The sequence below is a fragment of the Onychostruthus taczanowskii genome, unplaced genomic scaffold, assembly GCF_017590055.1.
Source record: "Onychostruthus taczanowskii isolate IOZ18803 unplaced genomic scaffold, ASM1759005v1 scaffold20, whole genome shotgun sequence".
Taxonomy (NCBI): Eukaryota; Metazoa; Chordata; class Aves; order Passeriformes; family Passeridae; genus Onychostruthus; species Onychostruthus taczanowskii.
The window spans coordinates 10,547,397-10,570,939 of NW_024499240.1; the positions used below are offsets into that span (position 1 = coordinate 10,547,397).

The 23,543-nt window shown below is 37.3% G+C and overlaps 1 protein-coding gene across 1 annotated transcript in view; it reads right to left on the bottom strand.

Annotated features, from left to right (window-relative positions):
* Positions 1-1,248: 1,248 nt before the first annotated feature.
* FAM117B (family with sequence similarity 117 member B) overlaps positions 1,249-23,543 on the bottom strand; it is a 28,984-nt gene continuing 6,689 nt past the window's right edge. Inside the window, 7 exon segments of the mRNA XM_041403682.1 lie at positions 1,249-7,149; positions 9,303-9,423; positions 10,249-10,474; positions 11,479-11,622; positions 17,390-17,503; positions 18,005-18,097; positions 22,612-22,760. Of these exon segments, the coding sequence (XP_041259616.1) occupies positions 6,831-7,149; positions 9,303-9,423; positions 10,249-10,474; positions 11,479-11,622; positions 17,390-17,503; positions 18,005-18,097; positions 22,612-22,760 (1,166 nt within the window). The 3' untranslated portion in view covers positions 1,249-6,830.

The following is a 23,543-nucleotide window of genomic DNA, read 5'->3' on the forward strand; positions in this document are numbered from 1 at the left end:
GGAAGATGGTCATTGCTCACCACAGAGATGCTCTTTCCATTCTCTTTGTCTTCATAGATGATCTTCATCAGCATCTTAATGTCTCTGTCAGTTCTCCTATATGTAATGCAAGGTGTGAAGGTATATTGAACACCAGATATATTTACAGTAAAATCATCCTTGCATGCACAGAAACATAAATACTACAAGAAATAGTTTAATGGCAAATGAGGTCACAGTCAACTTAATAAAAAATCAGATCCTGTTCATCTGGAGACAGGCAAACATCCACAGACAACTGAACAGGTAAAAAAGACTAAAATCTGAGAAAGTACCACATACTCCAGACTCCATTGGCTGCGAATTACTCTTTTACATCTCAGCCAAGCAGTTTCCTGTTTGGATGCAAACTGACTCATGGTCTTCGGCTGTGAAATACACAATATTGGGAGCTTGATGTTGATGTCATATTTATTGTCCCAAACTTTTCCATCACTGGAAAAATCATAAGCTAGCCCTGCCTTGAGGGACACACACTAGTAATCCTTGAATCCTTCAAGATTCCAAGAAATCTACCTCTCCATTCTGAAATGAAATATAGCTGACAATGATTTTCCAGAAGGGGAATTGCTCCAAGCCTTTTAGACAAATTATACCAAAATTTAATATAAGAGCTAGCAAAAAAAATCCAAGCCCAATAATTTATCTAGTTTACCACTTCTAATTTAAAGAAGTTGTGGCTCCGAGTTCTGCTCATGAAGAAAGATGCTTGTTTTGAGTAAACAGAGAGATGTAGAACATGAGACTATTTCAACAATCAGCCTAAGTGCCTCCTCAGGTAGGCTACAGCAATTGCATTCTACTGAACAGCAGAATGAACCTACCAGCAGGAATCCAGGGCTTTTCCTCAGTCCTATTCTCATACCTTCACTCCCAGAAGAATACATGCTGAATCCTTCTGCTTCCAAAATCCAGGACCTTCCCCTAATGGTAGAATTGTACTGTCCTCAGGAACTGACCAAACTTCCTGAAGATGAAGACAGGGAAAGGCAGAATTTTCAGGACTGTTGTCCAGGATGCACTGGAGGAATGAGGGTATTAAATATTTCCATTCTGATGAATTTTTTCCAAAAGGGTTTAAAAAGTGCTTATTTATAGTAAATGCCCACCACCCTCAGGGCAAATGCTCAGGCAAATCTCCAGACGGTGCAAACACAAAAACCCCTTGCTACTAAAAATAAATCCAAGATTAGCCCATAGCTTGAAGTGACAACTTTTTATTTTAGGCAAAAACAAAAAAAAAAAAAAAAAAAAGGCCAAAAACATTCCGCTATTGCAGTTTGTAAAATTTTCACTGTTTTCAGTAGAAACAGTTCACAAGTCAGAACGCAATATTCAAATAACATTGTGCAAAATTGTACTGGCATAACTACACATAGCAAAAAGACTAGTGTAAATCAAGAATTCCATTGAAATTAGTTGAGCTGCTCCAGTTTTACAATAGTGTACATCACCTCAGAATAGGCCCTTTTTTATAGAACATCCCTGGAATTCCTCTTGCTTACAAAAACTGCTTTACATGCAACAAGTAACCTATCAGTACAACATAAGCAAGAACATCTCCACAAGTTATCACAGTGTAACAGAGGAAAACATGTCAGCCAATTTCATACAAAGGCAAATCTAATGGCAGTTTTGAACATCCCTTGACTGCTACCCTCAAAAATTGCACATTTCAATATAAGAAATAATTTAGCATGAAGCCAAGCTATGTTCTTAACCATCAGTACTTTGATAATTAGGATGGATGATGAGGTTTTCATTTTTTTAGCGTAGTAGATTTTCCAAAGAGAGTTGTTCCAAAAGTTTGTGTAAAAAATGTTAATTTGCAGTGTTATCAGGCCAAGTCCTCTTCTGCTATTCAGATAGACCTGTCAACACCACAGAAGTCTCTGCAGTCAAATACAAATCCCAATGAAGAACTATTAAACAAAGACCATACCTTAAGTATTTACTGATGACATGCAATGAAACCAAGCAAGCAGTAACGGGACTCCATTTCTGTTTGGAGCATTCAGAAAGAGACCGCTGTAGTTCAGCTGGGGTACAGGACTGGAATTTCACAGAACACTTGTGAGTAGTTAACATTCTCCCCCCACTTGATGTGCAAAGTAACAATTGCCAAATAATGCATCTAAGTCATTCTTTGTATAAACAGAACGCTAAGAGTGGAACTGATTTTCAGAGATGCAGAAAGCTCACAAACTTACATCAAGAAAACACACAGGTACATCTTGCAGTGACTGGTAACTTTGTTTTCCTGTATACCCATATTCAGAAAAACAATTCTAAAAGAACTCTTTGATCACAGTAAAACCAATTGTTCCGCAGTGCTTTTCACTTCCCTAGGTTATGAAGGCTTACCTTCTATTGCCTTTCCTAAGAACAAACATTTTTGGTTTAACATACATCAACCTTGCTCGGGTCTAAGTCACCTGATGAAGGGCACACACCTGAACTATGGAATTTATTGGAGAAAGCACAGTCCTGATGTTCTCGAGTGTTTGGGTGCTTTTATTTCCTTTTTGCAAGTTATATTAATCTCAAGAGGACAAGTAAGAACACCACACAAGCTTTGCTCTGGAGATGTGCGTAAGTGTGCATCAGTTCTGGAAGAGAACAGCTCTGCAAGTCTGTACATGGAAAAAAAATAATAAAATAATAAAAATAATAATTGTCAAAAATACCAGCTCTGCCTCCAACCACACCAATTAAAGCAGCAGACCTGCGTGCATGCACACAGTAAGTCAAATGGAAATCAAGACACCCAAGGAGTCACGCTGCAGGAATGACCTCTGTAACTGCAAGTCTATGGTGACTTCCTACACATCCTCCTTTGCCCTCTCTGCTTCATGGAGGAGTTGTCAAGTACTCAGCAAGGAAACATTTAGCAAGGAAATATGGACATCACTGGCACTGAGTTTCTGTGAAGACATCAGTCAGCATTTTAGAGATGGCAGGGAAAGAGAACAGATAATACTTCAGTAAGGAATTGCTGTGGTACTACTGAATTATTTTAATAAGCAACAAGAAGTTTGGCCTGAGGCAGAGGAAAGGTTAATGGATATGACTTTGTTTCCTTCTTCCCAAAAAACTCAGCCTCAGTGTTTTTCAACAGTCTCAGACTCTGAATTCCAGGAAATTGTATTTTAGAACAAATCAAAAAATAGCCCTGAGACTAAACATACTTTATAAGAGCTGCTATTGCTTTACGTAAATCAAACACAGCAATCATTTACTGCCACAGTAAGCAATATTTAATTTTCACTCCCTTTTTTGCTCACTTGGGATACATACCTGAAATCAAGAATTTCTTTCCAAGATATATGCACTTAAGCACTGTCTGTAAACTTTACCAAGTACTTAAATGCTACAGGAGTGTGGCACCAAGCAAGGAAAGAATAGCTGATGCAGGTCAAACTTTACCAAAGGAACCCTCTTCCCCTGTGCCTCAAGTTTTTGAAAAAACAATTATAATAATCACAACTGTCACCACGGACTTTGTAACAATGAACTTCCTTGTGATTTAAGTAGAATTTACAGCTGGAGTAACAGCATTTAGTATATCTCAAAATCAACTGCCAGTGTTATTGAACACAACCACCAGCCTTTAAGTGTGGCTAGAAGTGTAGCACACCAAGAAAACAAGAATATCAAATGCATCAAGTTGTGCATAAAAATAGACCTTTACTTTTCTTAAGCTACAAAGTAGGCAATCAGGGAACTGACTAGGTTTATGCATAGTTAGGATTTTAAGTAAGCCAAAAGAATTTGAACTCTTTAAGTAGAACTGTGCTTGTGTAATGCACAGGTCAGCTCTCTCCAAAAATGAACACGCCATTCTATACATGAAAGAATTTTTAAAAAGCTCCATGCACTCTCAAAGCTATTTGCAAACCAATTTAAATACTTCAGCTAACAGCTATGCTATGGCACAAGAAGCACCTAAAAAATTAAGGCTAATTTTTGTCTGCACACATCAAAGCTGGTCTCAGAACAAGAGCTGTCATATTTTCTTAACTCTGAGTCTTCAGTGTGGATTCATAATAAACTTGAGCTGCCACAGCAATAGTAGAATTGTCCTGCATATAAAAAAGACTGACTGTTGTCCTGAATGCTGTTCTTTTATAAAAAGTGAAAACTTCACACATTGACATTTGGTTTTTATCAGAGCAGCTCACTAATTTGTACAGTACATTGTCCAATAACACACAAGGTACACTACCAGAGAGATACTCGAGTCCTACAACGACAGGTGCAAAACAAAGTCCTACAGTAAGAAAGCCCACTGCTGTTCGGGAGAGTCACAATGTGATGAAAACAAACATCAGAATGCATTTTGGTGAAGTCTGTTAAGTGTCAAGGCTGTAATAAAGGCTATCTGTTAACTTTAGCCCTTCTCAATGGTTCTTAACCATTCAGTTAAGATCTCCTAATAAAGCACTAGGCAGTTTGGCAACAATGAAGTTCTTTACATGCTACTGTTGCAGAAATAAAAAACAGACTTAAAAGCACTTCCTTCACCTGAGTATGGTCTGTATTCAGTCACACCAGGTTTAAACAAGTCTATCTAAAGCAGTAAATTTTAGACTTCAAATTGCACAGTAGTGTTTCAGAAGAAACAAATTAATATCCACAAAGCCTAGAAAAGAACTATCAGCTGGAAAAATTACACAAGTTTGATGCATAAAGCTGCTTATTTTTAAAGCTCTGTTCCTCAACTCCAGGTGACTGACAATGTCAGCACAAATAAAAACTGTTGCTTCAAAACAATCCTGTCCATTTTCATGGGAAGGTAGATAGTAAGCCAAATTATGCTTGTCTGCTAATTTAAGAGGTGAAATGTTTTCATACCTCCAGGTACAGTTTTAATTTACTGATTTTTTTGCATAACATTTCAAAAATACTATAAATAGAGAACTTGCACATTCTAGCATGATTAACACTTACTTGCTGAATGAAGTACACTGCAATCATAGTTACTAATACAGGACTTAAAGGAACAGCAAATATGCATCAAAATTATGATTATTATTTGCACACGTGCAGGGGGTTTTTTTCCCTAAATCAAAATGTTTGTAAGCAAACTTATCATATTAAGCACTGAAGAAGGCTGTTATATTTGCAGTATCATCTTTAAATAGTTGCCATTACGAGGAGACCTGAGAATACAACTGATCCATGGAAACTATGTTGATGGAAGTTGTGTATATGCAAGCCAGTGAGACCTGCTTGTGTGTAACAGACCAATATTCCAACCCAGAGACTGTCCACAATCACACTTACTTTGAAATTACTGAATCTAACGCTGTTAAAGAAGTACAAGATCAATTTGTTTTATAAGTGATATGATACTGGTATTCAGGTCATTGCAGTTTTCTAGGCATCTATAACTGTATTAACTCAAACCCAAATAATGCACTCCAGGAACACATGAGAAACCTCAGAGAAGTTCCTGAACAGTTTCTGTTTGCAGTTGCCTTTCCCCCCCACCACCCATTTTTGCCTTTCATTGTAATTTCAAAGCAACCATTAACTGCCACATTATCAGGACAAACCAAGTATGAAAAAAATCCTCTGTTTTACATGCCAGCCTAAGCTGCTAGTCAAAAAGAGAGAACATACCTGCTGCTGTAAACATCTGCATAACAGATATCATGCCTGACAAACCATCACCTTCAACGGACACACAAACACCACTATGACAAAAGGCAGGAAACCATGCACAGGTATTTCAGTATTATGTGGCCAGGGTCTATAATACAGTGATGAGTCACATCAGAGCAAATTTGTACCAAGAGTGATTAATGATTCAGGCTGACTCATAAGAATCTAAGCAAGCCTGTAAGAGCCAAGTATTTTCTGGAAGAAAGAATACTGAGTAAGAGGATATGTTTTTTCCCTACATCTGCACAAAAATTCTATGGACAAGTAGAACAATAGCAGGGCAAGTGCTTTAAAATGCAATTTTCCAGCCAATAAACCAACACTAGAGGAATTCTGTGAAGGAAGGAATTTTAAGAATGTGACTTACCAGAAGCACAAATTTTTGATATCAAAAAATGTACACAATATACTAACACTGTTTTTGCATACTCTTCTGTTTTAAAAGTTTCAAACATATTAACTTGTTTTGCTTTGTTTAGGTCTGAGGCTGATCAGCAAGGTCACATAATTTGAGACTGCTGCAATAGTTCAGCAATCCTTTGGTCCCATCAGCTGTAAGCCAGCCAAGTATCAAAAATCCTTCCCTACCAAAGGAAAAAAAAAAAAAAAAAAAGGGTAGGGGGATCATCACCAGGAAACACCATCTGCTACAAACCAGAAAGGCAAAATTTTGTTACAAAATACATATTTTCATACAAAAGACGTCTTGCAAAACCATCTGATTGCCCCTCCCTCTGCAGATTACAATGGTAAATGGGATCAGCTGGCTGGTCTTGAGACTCGTTTTAATGGCGGGGAAAAAAGTCAGAGGACATACACCATCACAACAACTGGTCCTTTAAATGGGAAAGGATTATGATAGTCTTTGTTTTCACCAGTGTTTAAAAAAAAGCAGAAGAGAAACAGAACCAGAGTCTTCAAAAGCAGAAAGTACAACAGCATATCAGCTGCTGCATCCTCCTGAACTTCTCAATGTGCTACCAAACTGTCAATTATACAAACAGTTTGACTATGGCAGTGCCGTAAATTGTTAAAACAATGCATGGGTGTGATCAGAAAGGTCCAGTCAACTGGTTCCATTTTTTTCCCAGTAGTTGCCCAGAAAAATGTCAAGACAATCTAAATTACTCTTCAGCTTCCTCAATACATCCTGGCTGCTGGAGCAGAGAGGTCTGTGGTATTACTGTACTTGTTCCACGAGAGATCCTGTCTTGATCTGTGCTCGTAGTCAAGGAGGCCATTGAAATGGGCTGTAACAAACCAGGCGTCATGCTGGAGGAGACAGTCAGGCTGTGTGTAGTGCCCTTAAGTGTGAGATCCTGTGTGGGAAGAAGTGGCTTGAGGATGCTGACAAGACAGAAAGCAGAGCCACTTTTTGGAATGAAATTCACTTTGTTCTTGTCAGGGCAATAGAAGGCTGGAATTTCGTGCAATGGCTTTGGCCTAGAAATAAAATACACACAATAGTTTTATGGAACAAGCAAATTCTGCCAATGGGAGGGATGTATTGCTGAACATATCATCAGAAACAAGTCGAGGTTTCAATCTGAAGTATTTGAGTTATTCAGTAATGCCTTAATGACACAGCACACAGCAAATGACAAGATGGTTGAAACCGCTTGTTTAAACGTGCTGCAAGGCAACAGCATGTTCTTAGGGCAGGCTGTTTCCAAACCAACTTCATGCTTGATCACAAGCCCAATCCATGAATTAGCACATTCATTATATGAGAAAGTATTTTCAATCATGTTCTCCAGCAACTTGCACAACCCAACCAGTTCTGCTCCACATACAGACACTATTTATACAGCAAGCCCTGTGAAAGAAAGCTGGCATAGCAATGATCCTAATACTGCATATCTCAAAGGGGTTCATAATCATCCAGGGTTCCCCTTTTCTATACTTTTGCCTTCTTGGCATGTTCACATGAGTGACTCTCCGCAGAAGATGACCCCAATCTTACTAAATAACTCAATGCAGGGAGTAAAATGTAGTTTTTCTGATCAAGTACTATAATCTGGGAAGGAAGTGTGGAACACAAATTTAGATCCTGACTTGCAGTTTTGCCATCTCAGCACAGTACTCAGCCCAAGATATGCTTTAAGAAAAACAGAACTGGAATGGAAATCTTGGAGAGCTTAGGAATGCCTTCTGTGTTCTAATGCTGCAATGTAAATCTACTTAGAGTAGCCAAAATCTACTTCAATTCAGAACTATAGAAATCTGCTTTAAAGTCTCTCTTTACTGCTTGAAAACAGCCACCAGAAATTTTTATTCACTTTTTGTTGTTGCCAGCATTGTCCTTTAGCCCATAACCTCTCCCTCCCTTGTGTTTGTAAAAGAGCCATATTCACTACTGTCTTTGTTTTACTAAGCCAAGCAAGCCAATCTTCCAGTACATTTTTGTAGAGATACTTTATTCTGAAAAGCAATCCTGTTCATAAAATAGGGTACATTTCCATGCTAGCCAATTCTCCCCAATGTCCAGAAAATTCAACCCCACTTATAAATTTTCTTCCCAAATGAAAATCTTGTATAGGATTTTCAAATAGATATTATGTTAAACAAAGGTTGAGCCTTAAATAGTTACACTCATGTATTCCATATACACATGGAATTCAAGTAGCAGACATGAAAAGATGTTTTGTCATGAGACTGCAGTGTCTGAGGACTGCTATGGCTAGGTAGAAACTTCTGTAGAAGCCTTTTCACTCTACAGCGCAACAGTCCTACAGCTATGCAGAGAGGACTTCCAAAAAGAAATGCAAATGCAAGTCAAACTGCAATAGAGTGTGTTCCTGTAGCAAGTGAATAGTAACTATCTATCTGTCAGTGACACAGTTTACACACACTAAAATACAGACAGCAAACTTCAGTTATTGTAACCCTTCCCATATTGCCACGGGACAGGCTGTAGAGGCCTCTCAAAATCCATTTGCACAGGTCAGCCAAGCCCATTTTCTTTTTAACTAGCATTTATACTAGATGGCCTTCTTGAGATAATATAAGAGAATTGTAACCAACCTATACTCCTTGTGTGACAAGATGGAATTTTTAACTGTAGGTTAAGATTCTAGCATACAAGTGACATAAGGGTATAAAAAACTACTTTGAAATATTAACATAACCTCTGAGAATATTCCCAAATGACAAAAGTTGGCTTTTCCAGAATAACCAAAGCATCAAATACTCAGGGTCAGGTTCACTCCTCTGTCACTTGAAGTTTCACAACTACATTAATTTAGCTGAAAAGAATACGGTCTTCAGAGTCTAGATTACTGGATGTGCCTGCCAAGCTGTAACATAAATTAGCTGATGTTACACCCTGTTATTACCTCTCCCCCTATCTGCCAGGTAAGAGACTCCTCTCAAATTATGCTGGTTTTTAAAAAACATCACTCAAGATTTTAACACTAAATTCCAGCAGTAAAATGTATACAGATATGCCAATATATAGTCACACCAAAAAACAGAGATCAGGTTGTTAGCACGGCTTTAGCAACTGGACTAATAACTTCTATCTGACACAAAATCAATAAAGCAATAATTAATCTGATTCTTAGATGTTATTTCTTATGTAGCAAAAACCAACTTACAAGTTTTCCTCAAAGACTTTCACCTTTTCACAGCCCTCAGGAGGTTCACGCTTGAACATGTAGCTGTTGTTGGGTTTTGGCGAGGTAGCGTATTTTGGCAAAGGAGAATTATTCCCATTTTCTGCAGGAACAGAGTTTCTCATTATGTAAATGTGACACACTATAAAAAACCACAAAAGCTACCTCTAAATGCCCCCCGAATTTAAAGTCACTTCATTACCAATGTTATGAAATTTAAAAACATTTTCATTTGCCTTCATAGCCTTCATTTGCAAATAAGCTGTCTTATCTCAATTCCTTTCCTTCTTTCTATTTCTCCTTATAACATTTTCAGGCTCCTCTACAATCTCTGAACATTCCTGGACATTTTCAATTTTTAACTACAAACATAAAACTATGGTTCTGTATTGTCACCATCTACCCAAAAGAAATGGGCAGAAGCCATATTCTTTAAAAAAACAGAACAGGTTTATGTTGAATTATAAAATTCTCCTTGGATCTCTCAAAAGATTTCAGATAAAAAAACAGTAATTAAATAAATCCCAAACACTTGAACTTTTATGGGTATGTGTATGAAATGCTATAAGGTTGCAGATTTTGGCCGAGATCATAAAAAATATCCAACACAAGCAACAGGACTACTCTGCCTGTTTCACCTGATACTGTACATTTTTGCTTCTTCAACCTGCTTAAAATATTTGAATAATCTATTAATTAAAAGAAAAGCTTTTTGGGAAGCATATTCCTCAGTCACATCTATCCAGCTTTAATTAATATGTGTGCACACATATGGAGCATTTGGAGCAATCTGGAAAAAACCTGATCATGTATCAAGTCCACATTCTACCACCTCCCCACGGATGCAGGGAACAACCCCTCTCTTTTATCGATGTAGTTACACACCACCTAAGTTCAGCATTATTGAACTTTTCAAGTGACACGGTACCTTTATCTCTGGAATCACCAAGCAGATCATCTGCAGAACATGGACTTTCCTCACTGCCTTCATTACAGATGGTAAGAAATGAGGTTGGAGACACCGACTGGGAGCGGCTGCTGTTGTTGCTGCCCTTGTCTGCTCCACCGGGTGTTTGGGTGTCAATGCTGCGAGTGCTGCTGCTGCGCTGCACCAACGGAGGCGGGGCACGGTGCCCGTCTGGAATATCTTGAGGCTGTTAAAATTAAAGGTATCAGACACCTGCTCTTTTCTGGACAGCAATTTCTTTAAATGGCGAGGGTCTTTTTGGGTTTCATAAAACCATTTGAAAAAGAAAATTTTATTCATTACATGCAACTCCAAAAGAAACTAAAATGTCAGTTTCAGAAATTATGGACAATTTCTAAAATTTTACATCATCACAGAATTCCTGAGGCTGGAAGGAATTTCTTGAGATTATCAGGTTTAACATCTCTGCTCAAGCAGACTCCGGTAGAACAGCGTATCCAGGATTCTGTCCAGTCAAGTTTTTAATATCTCCACAGACAATGATTCCACAGCTTCTCTGGGCAACTTGCTCTGGGCTTTACACATCCTCACACGTTTAAAAAAAAAAAAAAAAAAACACACAAAAAAGACCAAAAAAACCAAAACCCACTGCTCCTTTCCCCACCACTGGGCACTACTGAGAAGAGACCAGCTCCCTCCATTTCTGCACATGAGATGTTTATGCACATTGATAAGATCCCTGAAGCTGTCTCTCCTCAAGGCTGAACACTCCCATCTCTCTCAGCTTCTCTTCATATCAAAAACATTCTGTTTCCTTAATAATCTTCACAGTTTGTATTTCTGATATCTTACTAAATTCACCTCTAAAAACTATTAAAATAAAATGAACATTAAAAATGGGCAAATTATGGTTCACCTAGGATGGGGGTAGTTCAGAATGGGCAAAAGAGAGTTACTACAAAAACTCTCAAAACAGACATTTTGCTTCTCCCTGTTTTACTGAGATTTTTTATTTAGAGGAAAAGGTATAGATTCAAGCTTTAACTCTTTCATTCCTTTTGCTTTCCAAGAGACTTTTCAACTTACCTTATTAAAGAAAATAATAAATAAACATATAAAGAAAATTAATTCCAGACAAATTGAATTCAAAACTGGTGGAAAATAAAGTTCATGATCTCAAAACAAAACAAAAATCACTATATTAGAGCCAACATGGTGGCAGATACATACCACAAGTTGTTCCTCTTTGTCTCCTGTCTCCTTAATTATTATCTCAATCTCTTGATTCAATCCCTCTACACTGTTTCGGAACCGTGATCCCGTGGATTTGGTAATAGGTATCACAGGAACGAGAGCACTCTTTGGGATGTGAGCCTAAAGAACCAGAGACAATAACAAAACAATGCAGATTTATTTACAAAACAAAGTTACTATTTCTACCCAAAAGTGACCCTTGAAACAGAACACATCTACACTTCAGTATCAAGGATTTACACAAAATCATAGTGATTGCGTTCAAATGAATGCTTGAACTGAAGGCAGACATCCTGACTTTTGTTTCAAATCCAATTTCTAGCAGGAAAACCTACATAACCTAGTCTCAAAATCTCCCTTGATATGGTCTGCCTCTAGCTTGACATAGCTTTATGAGTGAAAATGGAACAGTAAATATTTAAATGTAAGTAATTTGAAGCCTTTAAAATATATTCACATTCCTCCTAAAGTGAGCTATATCACCATGTCACATCACTCATTGCTGGATGGTAACCACATTAAAATTGTATTTTAATGGAAATCTGTGGCCACCTGCAATAACATGACAAATGCAGAAGCAAAGTGATTCCACAAATGCAAGATTGCACTATGCTAAAAATTAAAACCAATGTTTTAAAAACTGTAAATTAAAACCAATGTTTTTAAAACTGTATTGAGACAGAATAAAACATTGACAAAACAACTTAGGGTGACTTCCACATAAAGAATAAAATCTCAAGCCCAAATGTTAATACTTAGTTGCTTCAGAAGGAAGATTAGCAGTTCAAAAATCCAGTGTTTCAAAATATGCATAAAAACTTCATTCTCAGAAAACACATTACTGAAATTTCCCAGAGCTCCCTTTGGCACACCACAACTTCTTGAGCTCTCCCAGACTCTCCATCAGTGTCTGCCCTCCAGTTAAAAAAGTCTCCCTACCAGAATACGAGAAGACTCTGTACACATTAAGCAGTGGTGTACTACAGGTAATGAAATACTTTCTGCAAATGTTTAGTTCAACACAAAGAACAGCACAACACACTTAAGCCACAGTGGAATTCCCATGTAAAATTCCTGGACTCTATGGCCTAGTGTATCATGACTGAGAGCAACTCCTCTAATGACTGCAGGACCAGCATTATCTGGTCTTCAAAAGCTATTTTTGTAAGGGGGTTTCATTTTAATTTTTCCTTTAAGTGACGACACTACATAGACAGACACCAAAGCATTTAATTTCCTGTGTACGTTCTCAAAAAATCACACAAAGCTTGTCTGGCAGAAAATCTACCTCAGAAAAATTAATGTAAACAATATATTTTACACACAGATCATAATGGAGATTTCTTGTTACAATCACAAATCTCTACAGCAGCAGAACTCATGAATTATATTGGTTCTGCTTTCTTGAAACATTAGGTTAGCCATAAAAAAACCCAAAAACCAAACATCTTAAAAAAGACTCCACAAGAACTACAAAAGCTTCTGTTCAGGAAATGCTTGTCACTCTGTTTCTGTCAACAAAAATGAAACATTCTCATAGTGGCCAAACTTATAAAGCGTTTCTAAAGCCTTGCCTGAAGATGAAAAAAACCACTGGAGAACAGCACAAAAAAGTCTGAGAAAGCAACCATGCTGATTCTGTTCCAAGCCAGGCCTTGGATCAACAATCCAGTAAACTAATACAGGTTGATAGTCAGCTACAATATAGCTATATCAGCACAAGTTCAGGCACTAAAGGCTGTTTATGCATCCAGTTAGTCAATACACACATTCTTAGGACAAACTGAGCTTGTTAAAAAGTAGAACATAAGTACGCTTTAAGATTTCGGCAGCTCTCAGCAGCCATTAGCAAAATGTGGGAATTCTTCACCTTTAAATATGACTGCCTACCACAAAAATTCTTAGGTTCATGCTACTATTTGAAGAGCTCAAAGTAGATTCAGAAGAGTTCAATATAGTTCAGTACAGCACGTTTCACTTCCAAGAAAAATATTCTGTACCTGACTGAGGATGATTTCTTAGCCCAGGGTGCTAGAGGGTGGAAAAGGAAGGAGGTATCGTGACAAGGGTGGAACAATCAGCCTCAAAACAAGAAACTTTTTATTAAAAATACTGCCTTCACAGAGGTCCACATGGGCATGCAGAAATAGGCTACCAGCTCTGGACTACTCATCTGAATACCTGGGAATGCTCACAACGAGGCAAGGTGCCAGCCACAGGATAATAATTACTGTGCTCACACAGTAACACACTGGCACAGAGTTTCCAGTTCTGAGACTTACAGGTATGGCATACACTCGTGAGGTTGGAAAAAGGGGGGATGACAAATCTAAATTGTTCACAGGCATTTCAGGAAAAATGCTCTAAGCTCTTCCAATTTTTCACAAGTAAAAAAACTTTAAACAGAATCCCAGGACTTGTGATGCTTTTACATCAAGCCACCTCTAGGCCGAATGCATCATGGTAATTCTACTCAAAAAATGAAATGTTCCACCTAGTGAGGTGGTAAGAGTGACACCAAAAAACCCCAAGCCCCCAACATTGTGAACTGCATGCAGCTGATCTCAGTATCAATCAATTGGTCAGACACTGGGGACACAGGGCTCCTAGGAAAACTAAAAGAGCAGGGGCCTTGATGGTTCAGAGTGCCAAGTAAAAATGTAATATCAGCCAAGTGTACTGAGGAAAAACATTATGTTGGAAAAAATAATCCATTTATTCTTCCATCTGGTTTCAGTTCTGGCCTCAATGCTAGTTGCTTTCTTATACCAACACTGAGAATATAAAAAGATCCCATTGTTTTGACTCCTGTTCACAGATTTAGTACCATGCAATTAACTCAAAATGTTCTCAGAAGCATCCTGAGATCACCTGAGTAGGCTATGACCTTTCTGCAAACTCCTCTTCCAGTTAAAGAGAGACAGAAAGGAACATTTCCTGCATAATGAAAAAACCACACAAACAAAAAACCAATCATTTGTTCTGAAAAAAAACATAGTCAACAGCAAGGACTTGATCCTCCCCAACCATTTCCTGACTGTGAGCAGAGGGTCAGGAACAGCTAACAAGCTTATTCCATAGAGATTGTGTGGATTTCTTTCTTCACACAAAAATTATATTAGAAAGAAGTACAAATAAACAACCAATTAGAAGCTTAGCTAGCAAGAAACACTAAAAATGTTGCTGTAATTCAAGAACTGCAGTAAAGTTTAAGTAGGGAAGAAAGGAGGAAATAAATCCACTAAAATTTCTTCTTTTAACTAGAAGAGAACGTCATTTTCCAAACGTTAAACAGAGTTTACCTGGTCTCTGTGAAGGAACCACTGATACAATTTCCTAACACTTTTTCTCACCTTGTCAGGAAGCCAACTCCTTGAGCTCAGAAATCTTTACATGACCCTTTAGAGTCAACAAACACAAAAGTTTCCTTCGAGCTAGGAATGTGAAAAAAAATTTCTAAATATTCTAATTACTAAATTCTGGTTTCCACACAGTCCTTCCCACAAATCCTGAAGGAACAGAGCTGCTGCCAGAAATTCTAGTTTAGCAGTTCTAAAAAAAAGAATGAGAAAACACAGGAACTTTGCCCTTGATGACTACAGTTACAGATTTTCACTCTTGAGTTAAAAAACAGCTGCTAAATGCCATTAATCTAAACTCTTCACTTACTCTTTGAATCCTTTAACTTCTTCCCTTTGCAAGTAGCTTGACACAGCTGGCACAGAATTCACCAAGAAAAACAATGTTTTGTTTTGTAACACAGTCCTGGAAAAGCTGCTTTGCTTCAATTTATATTTTATAGTTTGTTACACAAGCCCAAAAACTAATTATTCATTGCACAATATTTTATTCACATACTTTAAAATTTGGCAGAATGCAAAGACATCTATACCAGAAACAAAATAATAAAAGTATTATGATGTTTAAAAAGTTATATACATAGTTTGGGGAGGTATTTTTCAGAATAGCAGCACTGTTGTTCGTTTTGGAAATTAAAACCCACTAAGACCATCTGTGCTGAAGTGGCAATACCTTAGCATTCAGAAACCCACAGGTTCCCGAATGCCAAGCAAACCTATTAAAATGCATCTAATTCTCTAGTGTACTCAAGGGCCCACATCAAAAGTTCTTCAGCATAATTTTTGGTTAAAAATGTCTCAAGTTCTACAAATGCAGATAAAACACCTTAATCAACTATGCTGATCTGTCTTTTGTTTTGGTTCAGTTTTTTTTAACCAAAAGTTTGACATATTTTGTATGTTGATTTTCATGAACTTTCTCAAAACCCCCTAGAAAGGGATTGTCTCTGAATTGAAAGGGATTGTCAGTTGTCTTTCTTTGTTCATAATTTTGGACTGTTCTGACTTGAGCAGTCAGTAAAATCAGCAGCACAGTACACTGCACCCACACTTCAGTAATTCCTAAATTGCTATGTCAAAAAATGTAATTCTAAAAAAAATTCCTAAATATTTCCAGTAGCACAGAATTCAAACTACTGACAAACTGAATTCAAGAGGCACACAAATCCTGAAAAGTCATGACTCCTAACTCCTACAGCAGGGATAAGAAGTCAGGGTCTGAGACAAAAGGTGCTCATGACTTTTATACAAAGTAGGAGTTAAGAAGAATAGAGTAGAAGAAATTCAAAACACTCTATTTTCTTATTCTCATTCTTGAAGTAGAACACATTCACTCAGACACATGACTCTGAAAGAAAGAAAGAACCTGGCCTAAATTATTTCCAGAAGGACAATGACAGAAATGAAATTTTTTTATTAACTGTTGTCAGATTATGATATTTATTGGAACAATTAAAGGCATTTCAGGAGTAATTGGGAATATAATTAGATTTTCAGAGAAGCTTCACAGCTGAACTACTTTCTCAATTCACAACATTGACAGTTTCCTAGTTTCTTTCAACTACATTGCCTTGCCAAGGCTATTGTGAGGGATTTATTCTTGGCACAACTGTTAAAAAAATTGTGTGTGTCAAATGTACATTCATGAGATAATGGTAGGGAGAGAAAAAAACCTTTACTTCTGAAAAAAAAAAAATCACCAAACTTTTCTATTGGTTTTCTTACTCAACAAAAACACACTTGAAAAAGCATCTGTGTTTCTGAAAGCCTATAATTTTTTTACACCTGCTATCAATTAAGCTAAAAATATTACACCTCTGTCAACCTGACCTCATTAGAAGCCTTGAAATAAAACTGAAACTGCACACAGAACATGTGGTGGCCTAACCATCACAACTTTTGTAGAAGGGATTATTACTTTTAAGTCTCAATCCATGATAAATGGGAAAGAAAGAAAATCTTAAAAAGGCTGAATGAAGTTATGAAGTGTGTAAACAAATACCCTCATGGAGTAGCCTTTTGTCAGGTAAGGTCTCTAACTCTCATCACAGTATTACATGAGTGTTTGGCAAGACAACAAAATGCACTCAGAAAAACTACCTTTTATTTGAGAATACAGTTTTACCAGCAGTTTGCTTCATGCCACACTCTACATGCAAAGTCATAATTGTTAAAGCAACATGTAATGAAGATGATGGTCTATAGTTTTAGATTTAACTTATCTGTCAGCCTTTTGTGGAACCTGCAGAATGCACTTTAAAAACCTTCTTTCAAGGACATATTTAACCACCTGACATTATTTGAAAGTGGGAGTTCAAAGCCAGCTCACACAAGTAACAAAAAGATCTGGGCCCCCATTCACACAGGCAGCCAAAAGAAAGAGCTCTAGTTCATAGAATTCACCTACAGCTACAACATATTTAGCAGTTTGTGGTATTTCTAAGTTCCCTCTAAGACAAATCACAACCTTGAAAGGACCCAAAAGTAGTATTACCTACCCAACATGAGCAAAAGGCACACAGCCTTACCTGACTGTGGTTAATGGCTGCATGGTTGCCATGAAAAGGGGACTGTCTTTCCTTGTCCCGATGATGCCTGCTGCTGTGTTTGCTTCTCTGCAGCTGTTGACGCAATTTTGCAATCTAACAAAGGAAAAATTCACATTAGATTTCAACAGGTGTATTCAGGTATATAGGTAATTTCATCCATTTATTCCATCACTTAGTTAGAATTATTTACTACCATAACATTCATAATTACTGCCAGGACTAGATTATACTCAAGTTCTTGCAAACCTAGTATGCTAGCTACCAGTTCAGCTGATGCTCAGAATACACCTCTAGAGGTTTAGTGAAAGAAGCTGAAACACAAAAAATTTGAAAATAGTGAGGCTATTCCCCTCTTTGATAAAAAAATGTCACTTGCATTTAACATTTTCTTTCCCACACATTCTGACTGAAAATATTAATTAACCTGCATTTTATATTAAATCAATAGCAAATGAAAAGCAATTTCATATTTTTTACCAAGCATACCATCTGTGTAATTAAACAAAGTAGTAAAATACTCCTGCCTTCCTGAAGCATCATGGTATCAGTGCATACCATAAAAACATTTAATCCAAAGTTCAAGTAATTTCTGACCTCCTTGAGTTGTTCATTGCTGCCCCATGATGATGAACGTTTGTGTGAGCTTCTCTTCTTTTCTAAATATTCTTCAGCCCAGGCACTTTCTGTCTGTGGGAAGAAGATTACAGGACTAATTAAAAAGGTAATTGCTACTTTCTGGCAGAATATTTTGAGACAAATTAGAAAAGAGAACATTTAAGATATGCTAGATTCAGAACTGAAAATTAACAGTAACCAATAGAAGCCTTTCTCACAGGTAAAGTATGAATAAACATAGTGAAACTATATAAATAAAAAACCCCAAACTCACAACTTTCAGACCTAGTGTAATATAGGGATGTGCTAGTTTCCCTTCCAAATGACTGAGCATAAGGCAGTACTCACAGCCAGATGTACCACAGGCTGCTGCAGAGCTCTGAAGAACCACTGTGAGGGTGCTGAACCGGGGGGAGATGATGTATTTCATTTCCTGCACAGATGCTGACCTTGTTATTTCTGAAGCATTAGCAAGGATGGCTTGGTGTAAGTGCTGTGATAGCCTGCACCAGCACAGCTTCAGAATCACATTCTTGCTCTCAAGAATGAGAAAAAGGAAAGCAAGGCATATAAGTACCACTAGAGCTATTGCAAAGCAGGGAATAAATTTATTAATGCCTCAAAGGGTTCCAGGTTCACAGCTGTCCCAGGCCAAGCACAAAGCAACACAGATAATATTAAGCTGGTTTTGCTGAACCAACAGAGCCAGTAGTGTTTAATAAAAAAATCTCACATGTATATTGTGGTGAAGGAGTTTTGAGAAATGCAAAGTATCATTAAGACACACTGTATTTCACATAAGAAAATGCACAGGCAAGCCTGTGATAATACTGCATGCTTTATGGGCAGTTTGTATTCCCACCTAGCCACCTCCAGAAATGTCTTCAAACACAGTGAACTGTAAAGGCTCTAAGAAGACATAGTAGCATTTATCAGGAATCTCCAAGCAGTCACAGGAAGTAAGGGGAAGAACATAATGAAGCAAGGGGAAGAATTTCTGGAAGCATTTTACACACTAAAAGAGACAGCAAATTCCTTGAAATTCACTCTTGCCACCATGCAGTTCTTAGCACACGGTGGTGTTCTAGCTAACCTCATTTTCTGGATATCTCACTTTCTCCTACAGAGAAGAACTTTGATTGCCTCAAAGTCTTCACATCTACAGTGAAGTGCCACGGTTGTTCTTACACGTGAGACTAACAGCTTGCAGAAGCCATATGCTGACCTTTCTTAGCCCAGCTGCACTTGTATCACAGAAACTCAAGTCTTCTGTGGCATTAATCTCTATTTTGCAGGGAATACGGAGCCTTAACTCCAAATATACAGGTTGGAACCCCACCAATTTCAGTTACAGACACAAGTTTCATATAAATGAAACCTCCAATATCACTACTTTTTAATCTTCATCATTCCAAATAAAAAACCAACTAGGACAAATCTGAATAACAAAGTTAATAGGGCTACTTTGAAATTCCTATTTCATAGCAAAATCATAATCCATTACAATCTGTTTTTCTAGAAGAGCACTCACTGATCTTTATCATAAAATAGAATAATTGATAACCCCCATACCCAAGTACCAATCTTTGCCTAGTCAATTCTCAAATGTCAGTCAGGACTACCATCCTATCCTCGAACTCCTGGAACAGTAAGCTTGAACTACTAATTCTAGCTTCTCGACTCAGCACAACCATTACACTTGCCTACAGGAGAATAATTAACACTCTAATTAGTCTTTGCCTTTAATTTATATTCAAGACTTTGACTCAAGATTCAAGAATTATTTAATAAATTAATATCGGTTTCATTTTAAAGCATTAAAGTTGCTTTGATGCTCATCCTCAAAACAAATAGAAATCTTTTCAGATTCAGCTATAGGAAACCTGTACATCAAAACAGAAATGCAATACTATTTCAGCAAGTCTTCTCCTATTTATTTCCCAAATTTTGATTATAATATTTATTATTAAGAAATAGACCAAATAACCAGTAGGCAAAGTGGAATTTATATTTCTCTGGTTTCTTAAAGTACTACTTCTTGCTTATTGGTTGTTACCATGCACAACATCCTCACTGCTTTCTAGAATTACAAAGAAATCAGTTTAAGGCTGAATTTATTACAGACAGCAGAACGCTTCAGGAAAAAAAAGTCTTAAGAGGCAAAAACTTTCCAGTCAAAATTAATTATTTAAGAATTAAAAAAATACAAAGTAATTGTCTCATTTTAACTTCTAAGACACATATGTTTTATTCAAAGCAAAAAAAAGACAAGATTTTAACACCTGTTTTATGAGCACTTAACTGAATTCCAGGCAGACCCTTGGATGCTTAATAATACACCTACTCATCATCCAACAACTATTCTTCACATACATAATTCAGTCTAGTTTTAAAGACAGGTTCATCAAAATACTGAGTTGCAGGAGGTGTATGACAGAGTCTCTGCATGGCTGGGGTCTCTTACACAGCTCTCAGCTATGACCCATGGGCATCTCTGGAAAGGCCTGCAAGCTGCAGTGTGCCACTAAATGCCATCTCTTCCCAGTCTGCTTCCTGAGTGACTCTACTCCCTATGCCATAACTCCACACAATCAAGATATCCTGCTTACTCAACTTGAAAACCTTTTATAACATTGCCAATTAAATTCCTGTTCTCAGAATCAGAACATATTCTTTTCTTGTCAGAGGTTGTGAAATCTGAAGTTACATACACTGGAACCAGAGTATCTCACCAGTGAAACTTCATCCAAATACAACATTTTCAGAAAAGCTGAACAGTACAAATGGGCAGCCTGTATTATCTCAGGAAACTAACCATTGTAAGTCACATTTTACACTTGGCCTTAACTCCAGGGGCTGCTCTCAAGTCCAGTGGAACATTAAAAGCAATAATACCTGATCAGTGTCATATCAACATCAGCTTTGGACATACAGATGTCTCTCTATAGTCCTAAATTTTCTATTGGTTTGATAAATTCTAAATTAGGAACTGCAAACAGATCATTCTAGCTCTCTCAGAAATACACTACCATAAATGACCACTAAATGTACTCATTCTGCAGAAATATCTAATGCCCTTTACAGTCTTCCCATTAACCTTTCAAATACATTTCCTCTATGAAAGCCCCACTACCACAGCAGTTAGATGTGTCATTGGAAGAAAAATGTGAATAATGTTAGATGTGAATTGGAAGAAAAAGCCAAAAGCAAAATGCAAGCCAAAAAGGACAATATCTGGCAAATACCGATTATAAAAGTCCAACCATGATTCAGAACATACTGAAACTAACCTGAATGAGATCAACTGAACTATAGCAAATACTTTGGCAGCAGTACAGAAATACAATTATTTTGTAAAAACTATTATTCTAAGGAATCAAATATGAAAATAAATTGTTAGGACACCCATATGGGCTTAGTTCTGTCCTTTAATGATGCCTTTTAATACCTAGGCACAGACAGCCACTCATATCCTATATCACATATCTTTCTAGGCACAAACAGCCACTCATATCCTATATCACATATCTTTCTTCATCTTCCTCCTCTTACTTCCGTTTGCTTACTTTTTTCACTCTGTCCTCTAACCATTTTTCTAATTTGTTTTCCTGCGCAGAAAACTTGTTCAAGTCATTTGTTCTTCACCAGCTCCTAATTCCACCTTATCTACATGAGCATATTTCCCTACAAAACACCTTCCTTCTCTACTGATCTGCTCTTTGAATTGTGGTCCTTCCCACAAAAGGCTGTGGATCTCAGAAAGGCCCCACAGTAACACTGCAGACCTCATCTGCTCAACACCCTACACGTTCTTACACACTGCAAACTATATGGACACATTTTTTCTACTGTTACCAAACCAAACAGAGGTTCAAACACAAGGATGCCCCATACGCTATGAGGTCCTCTTCCAACTGCATTCTGCTTATGTTCTTTGGAATTAGTGGAGACTTCTTGTTGAAACCATATTCCAGGAACAGGGATTTCATTCAACTCTTTTTACAGGTGGCACGGGACTGAACCTTTAGAGCTTGTGAAATTTGGTTACAGAGCTGATGTTTTGGCAAATCATGTATTTTTTAACACTTTCCAGTTGAGCTAGATTTCAACACCATTCATGGTGCAACAAGGCAGTTCTTCAATGCATATAATTCTATACTTGGTGCACAAAACCCAAGTGAACATTATGGGGCTTTTACAAACAGAGGATGAAGAGCTGGAGACAGACATACCTCTAAGGATACCTCACTAAGTTCTCTGTATAAATCTAAAGTAAACTACTTAATTCCAGCACTATCTAGTGTACTGCACCCTGTAAGAACAGTAAGAATACAGATGTGCAATGCACTAGTATTTTCTTGAGGCAAGAAGGAACTGGAACCCTAAAATAGTCAGTTCTCAGTCTTTACTTAAAGAATGCAAATAATTAACACATGCAATAGCAAAGGTAGGATTCCTGAAATTTGAAAGTGAATAGGAACTTGTGAGCAAGAAAGCTAAAATAAAGGTTTTCAAGGGCAAATCTTCTTACATTTAAATCCTGCCTTCACACTAAATGCTCCAAAGACAAAAAAGCTCTGTCCTACCTGTGTGGCTTTGTCTCTCATACAGGGAGCAGCTTGTCCATGATTATCCCGAGGCCACTGTCCAGCAAGGTACGGAGCAGCGAGCGTATCCAATGAAGAGGTGCGGCGAACAATACTGGAAGGGCTTGAGGAAGGTGGTCTTGATTTGTCTGTTAGAGCAAGAACATTTGATTACAAAGAAGTCAAGAGAGAGAGCTTATCCATTTTAATAGTCTACAGGAAATCATATCAAATTGGAACTATGTTATTACATACACAACAAGATACTTTTAATATGGAAATTAAGTTTGCTTTTCCAGGCTCTATTCTGTTTGAATAAGCTTGAAATCTGTTTTGATGTTTTTCTTAAAAACATCCTTATGTCACAAATGTTGCATTAGTGCTTATGCATAACTATTTAATCCTTTAAAAGTCTAACAGTAATTTGTCTCTTAAAGGATGAAGGTGTAGAAGAAATAAAAATAGCTATGTTTACACATAAAGGTTAATGAAGAAAAACTGGGTTGAACTTTTTCAGTTTAATGCTGAACTTACAGTTCCTCCCACTAGTCCTTTGCCTACTTTACTTCAAGGGACACTATAAACCTGCATGTTTTAATCACCAGCACATAACATATGGCATAACCCTTAGATTCAGAAGTCAACTTTGATAAGGTAATGATTTACATTTTACAAGCTAACTGAGACATCTCCTCCCTTTACATGTTACTTGGTAACTACATTCATATTTGCCTGGTGCTGTATCTTCTGCAACACCTCATCTGTAGTATATATATTGGCATCCTATTCCAGAACAATTTAGATACTAAGAGGAATCCTTACTAAAAAAGGTTAAATACAACAACCATTGGAACTAATATGAGAAGGAAGACCACTGTTAAAAATAAAAATTTGTATCTATCCCATCTGTCAATGATGTCTTAAGTAAAGTG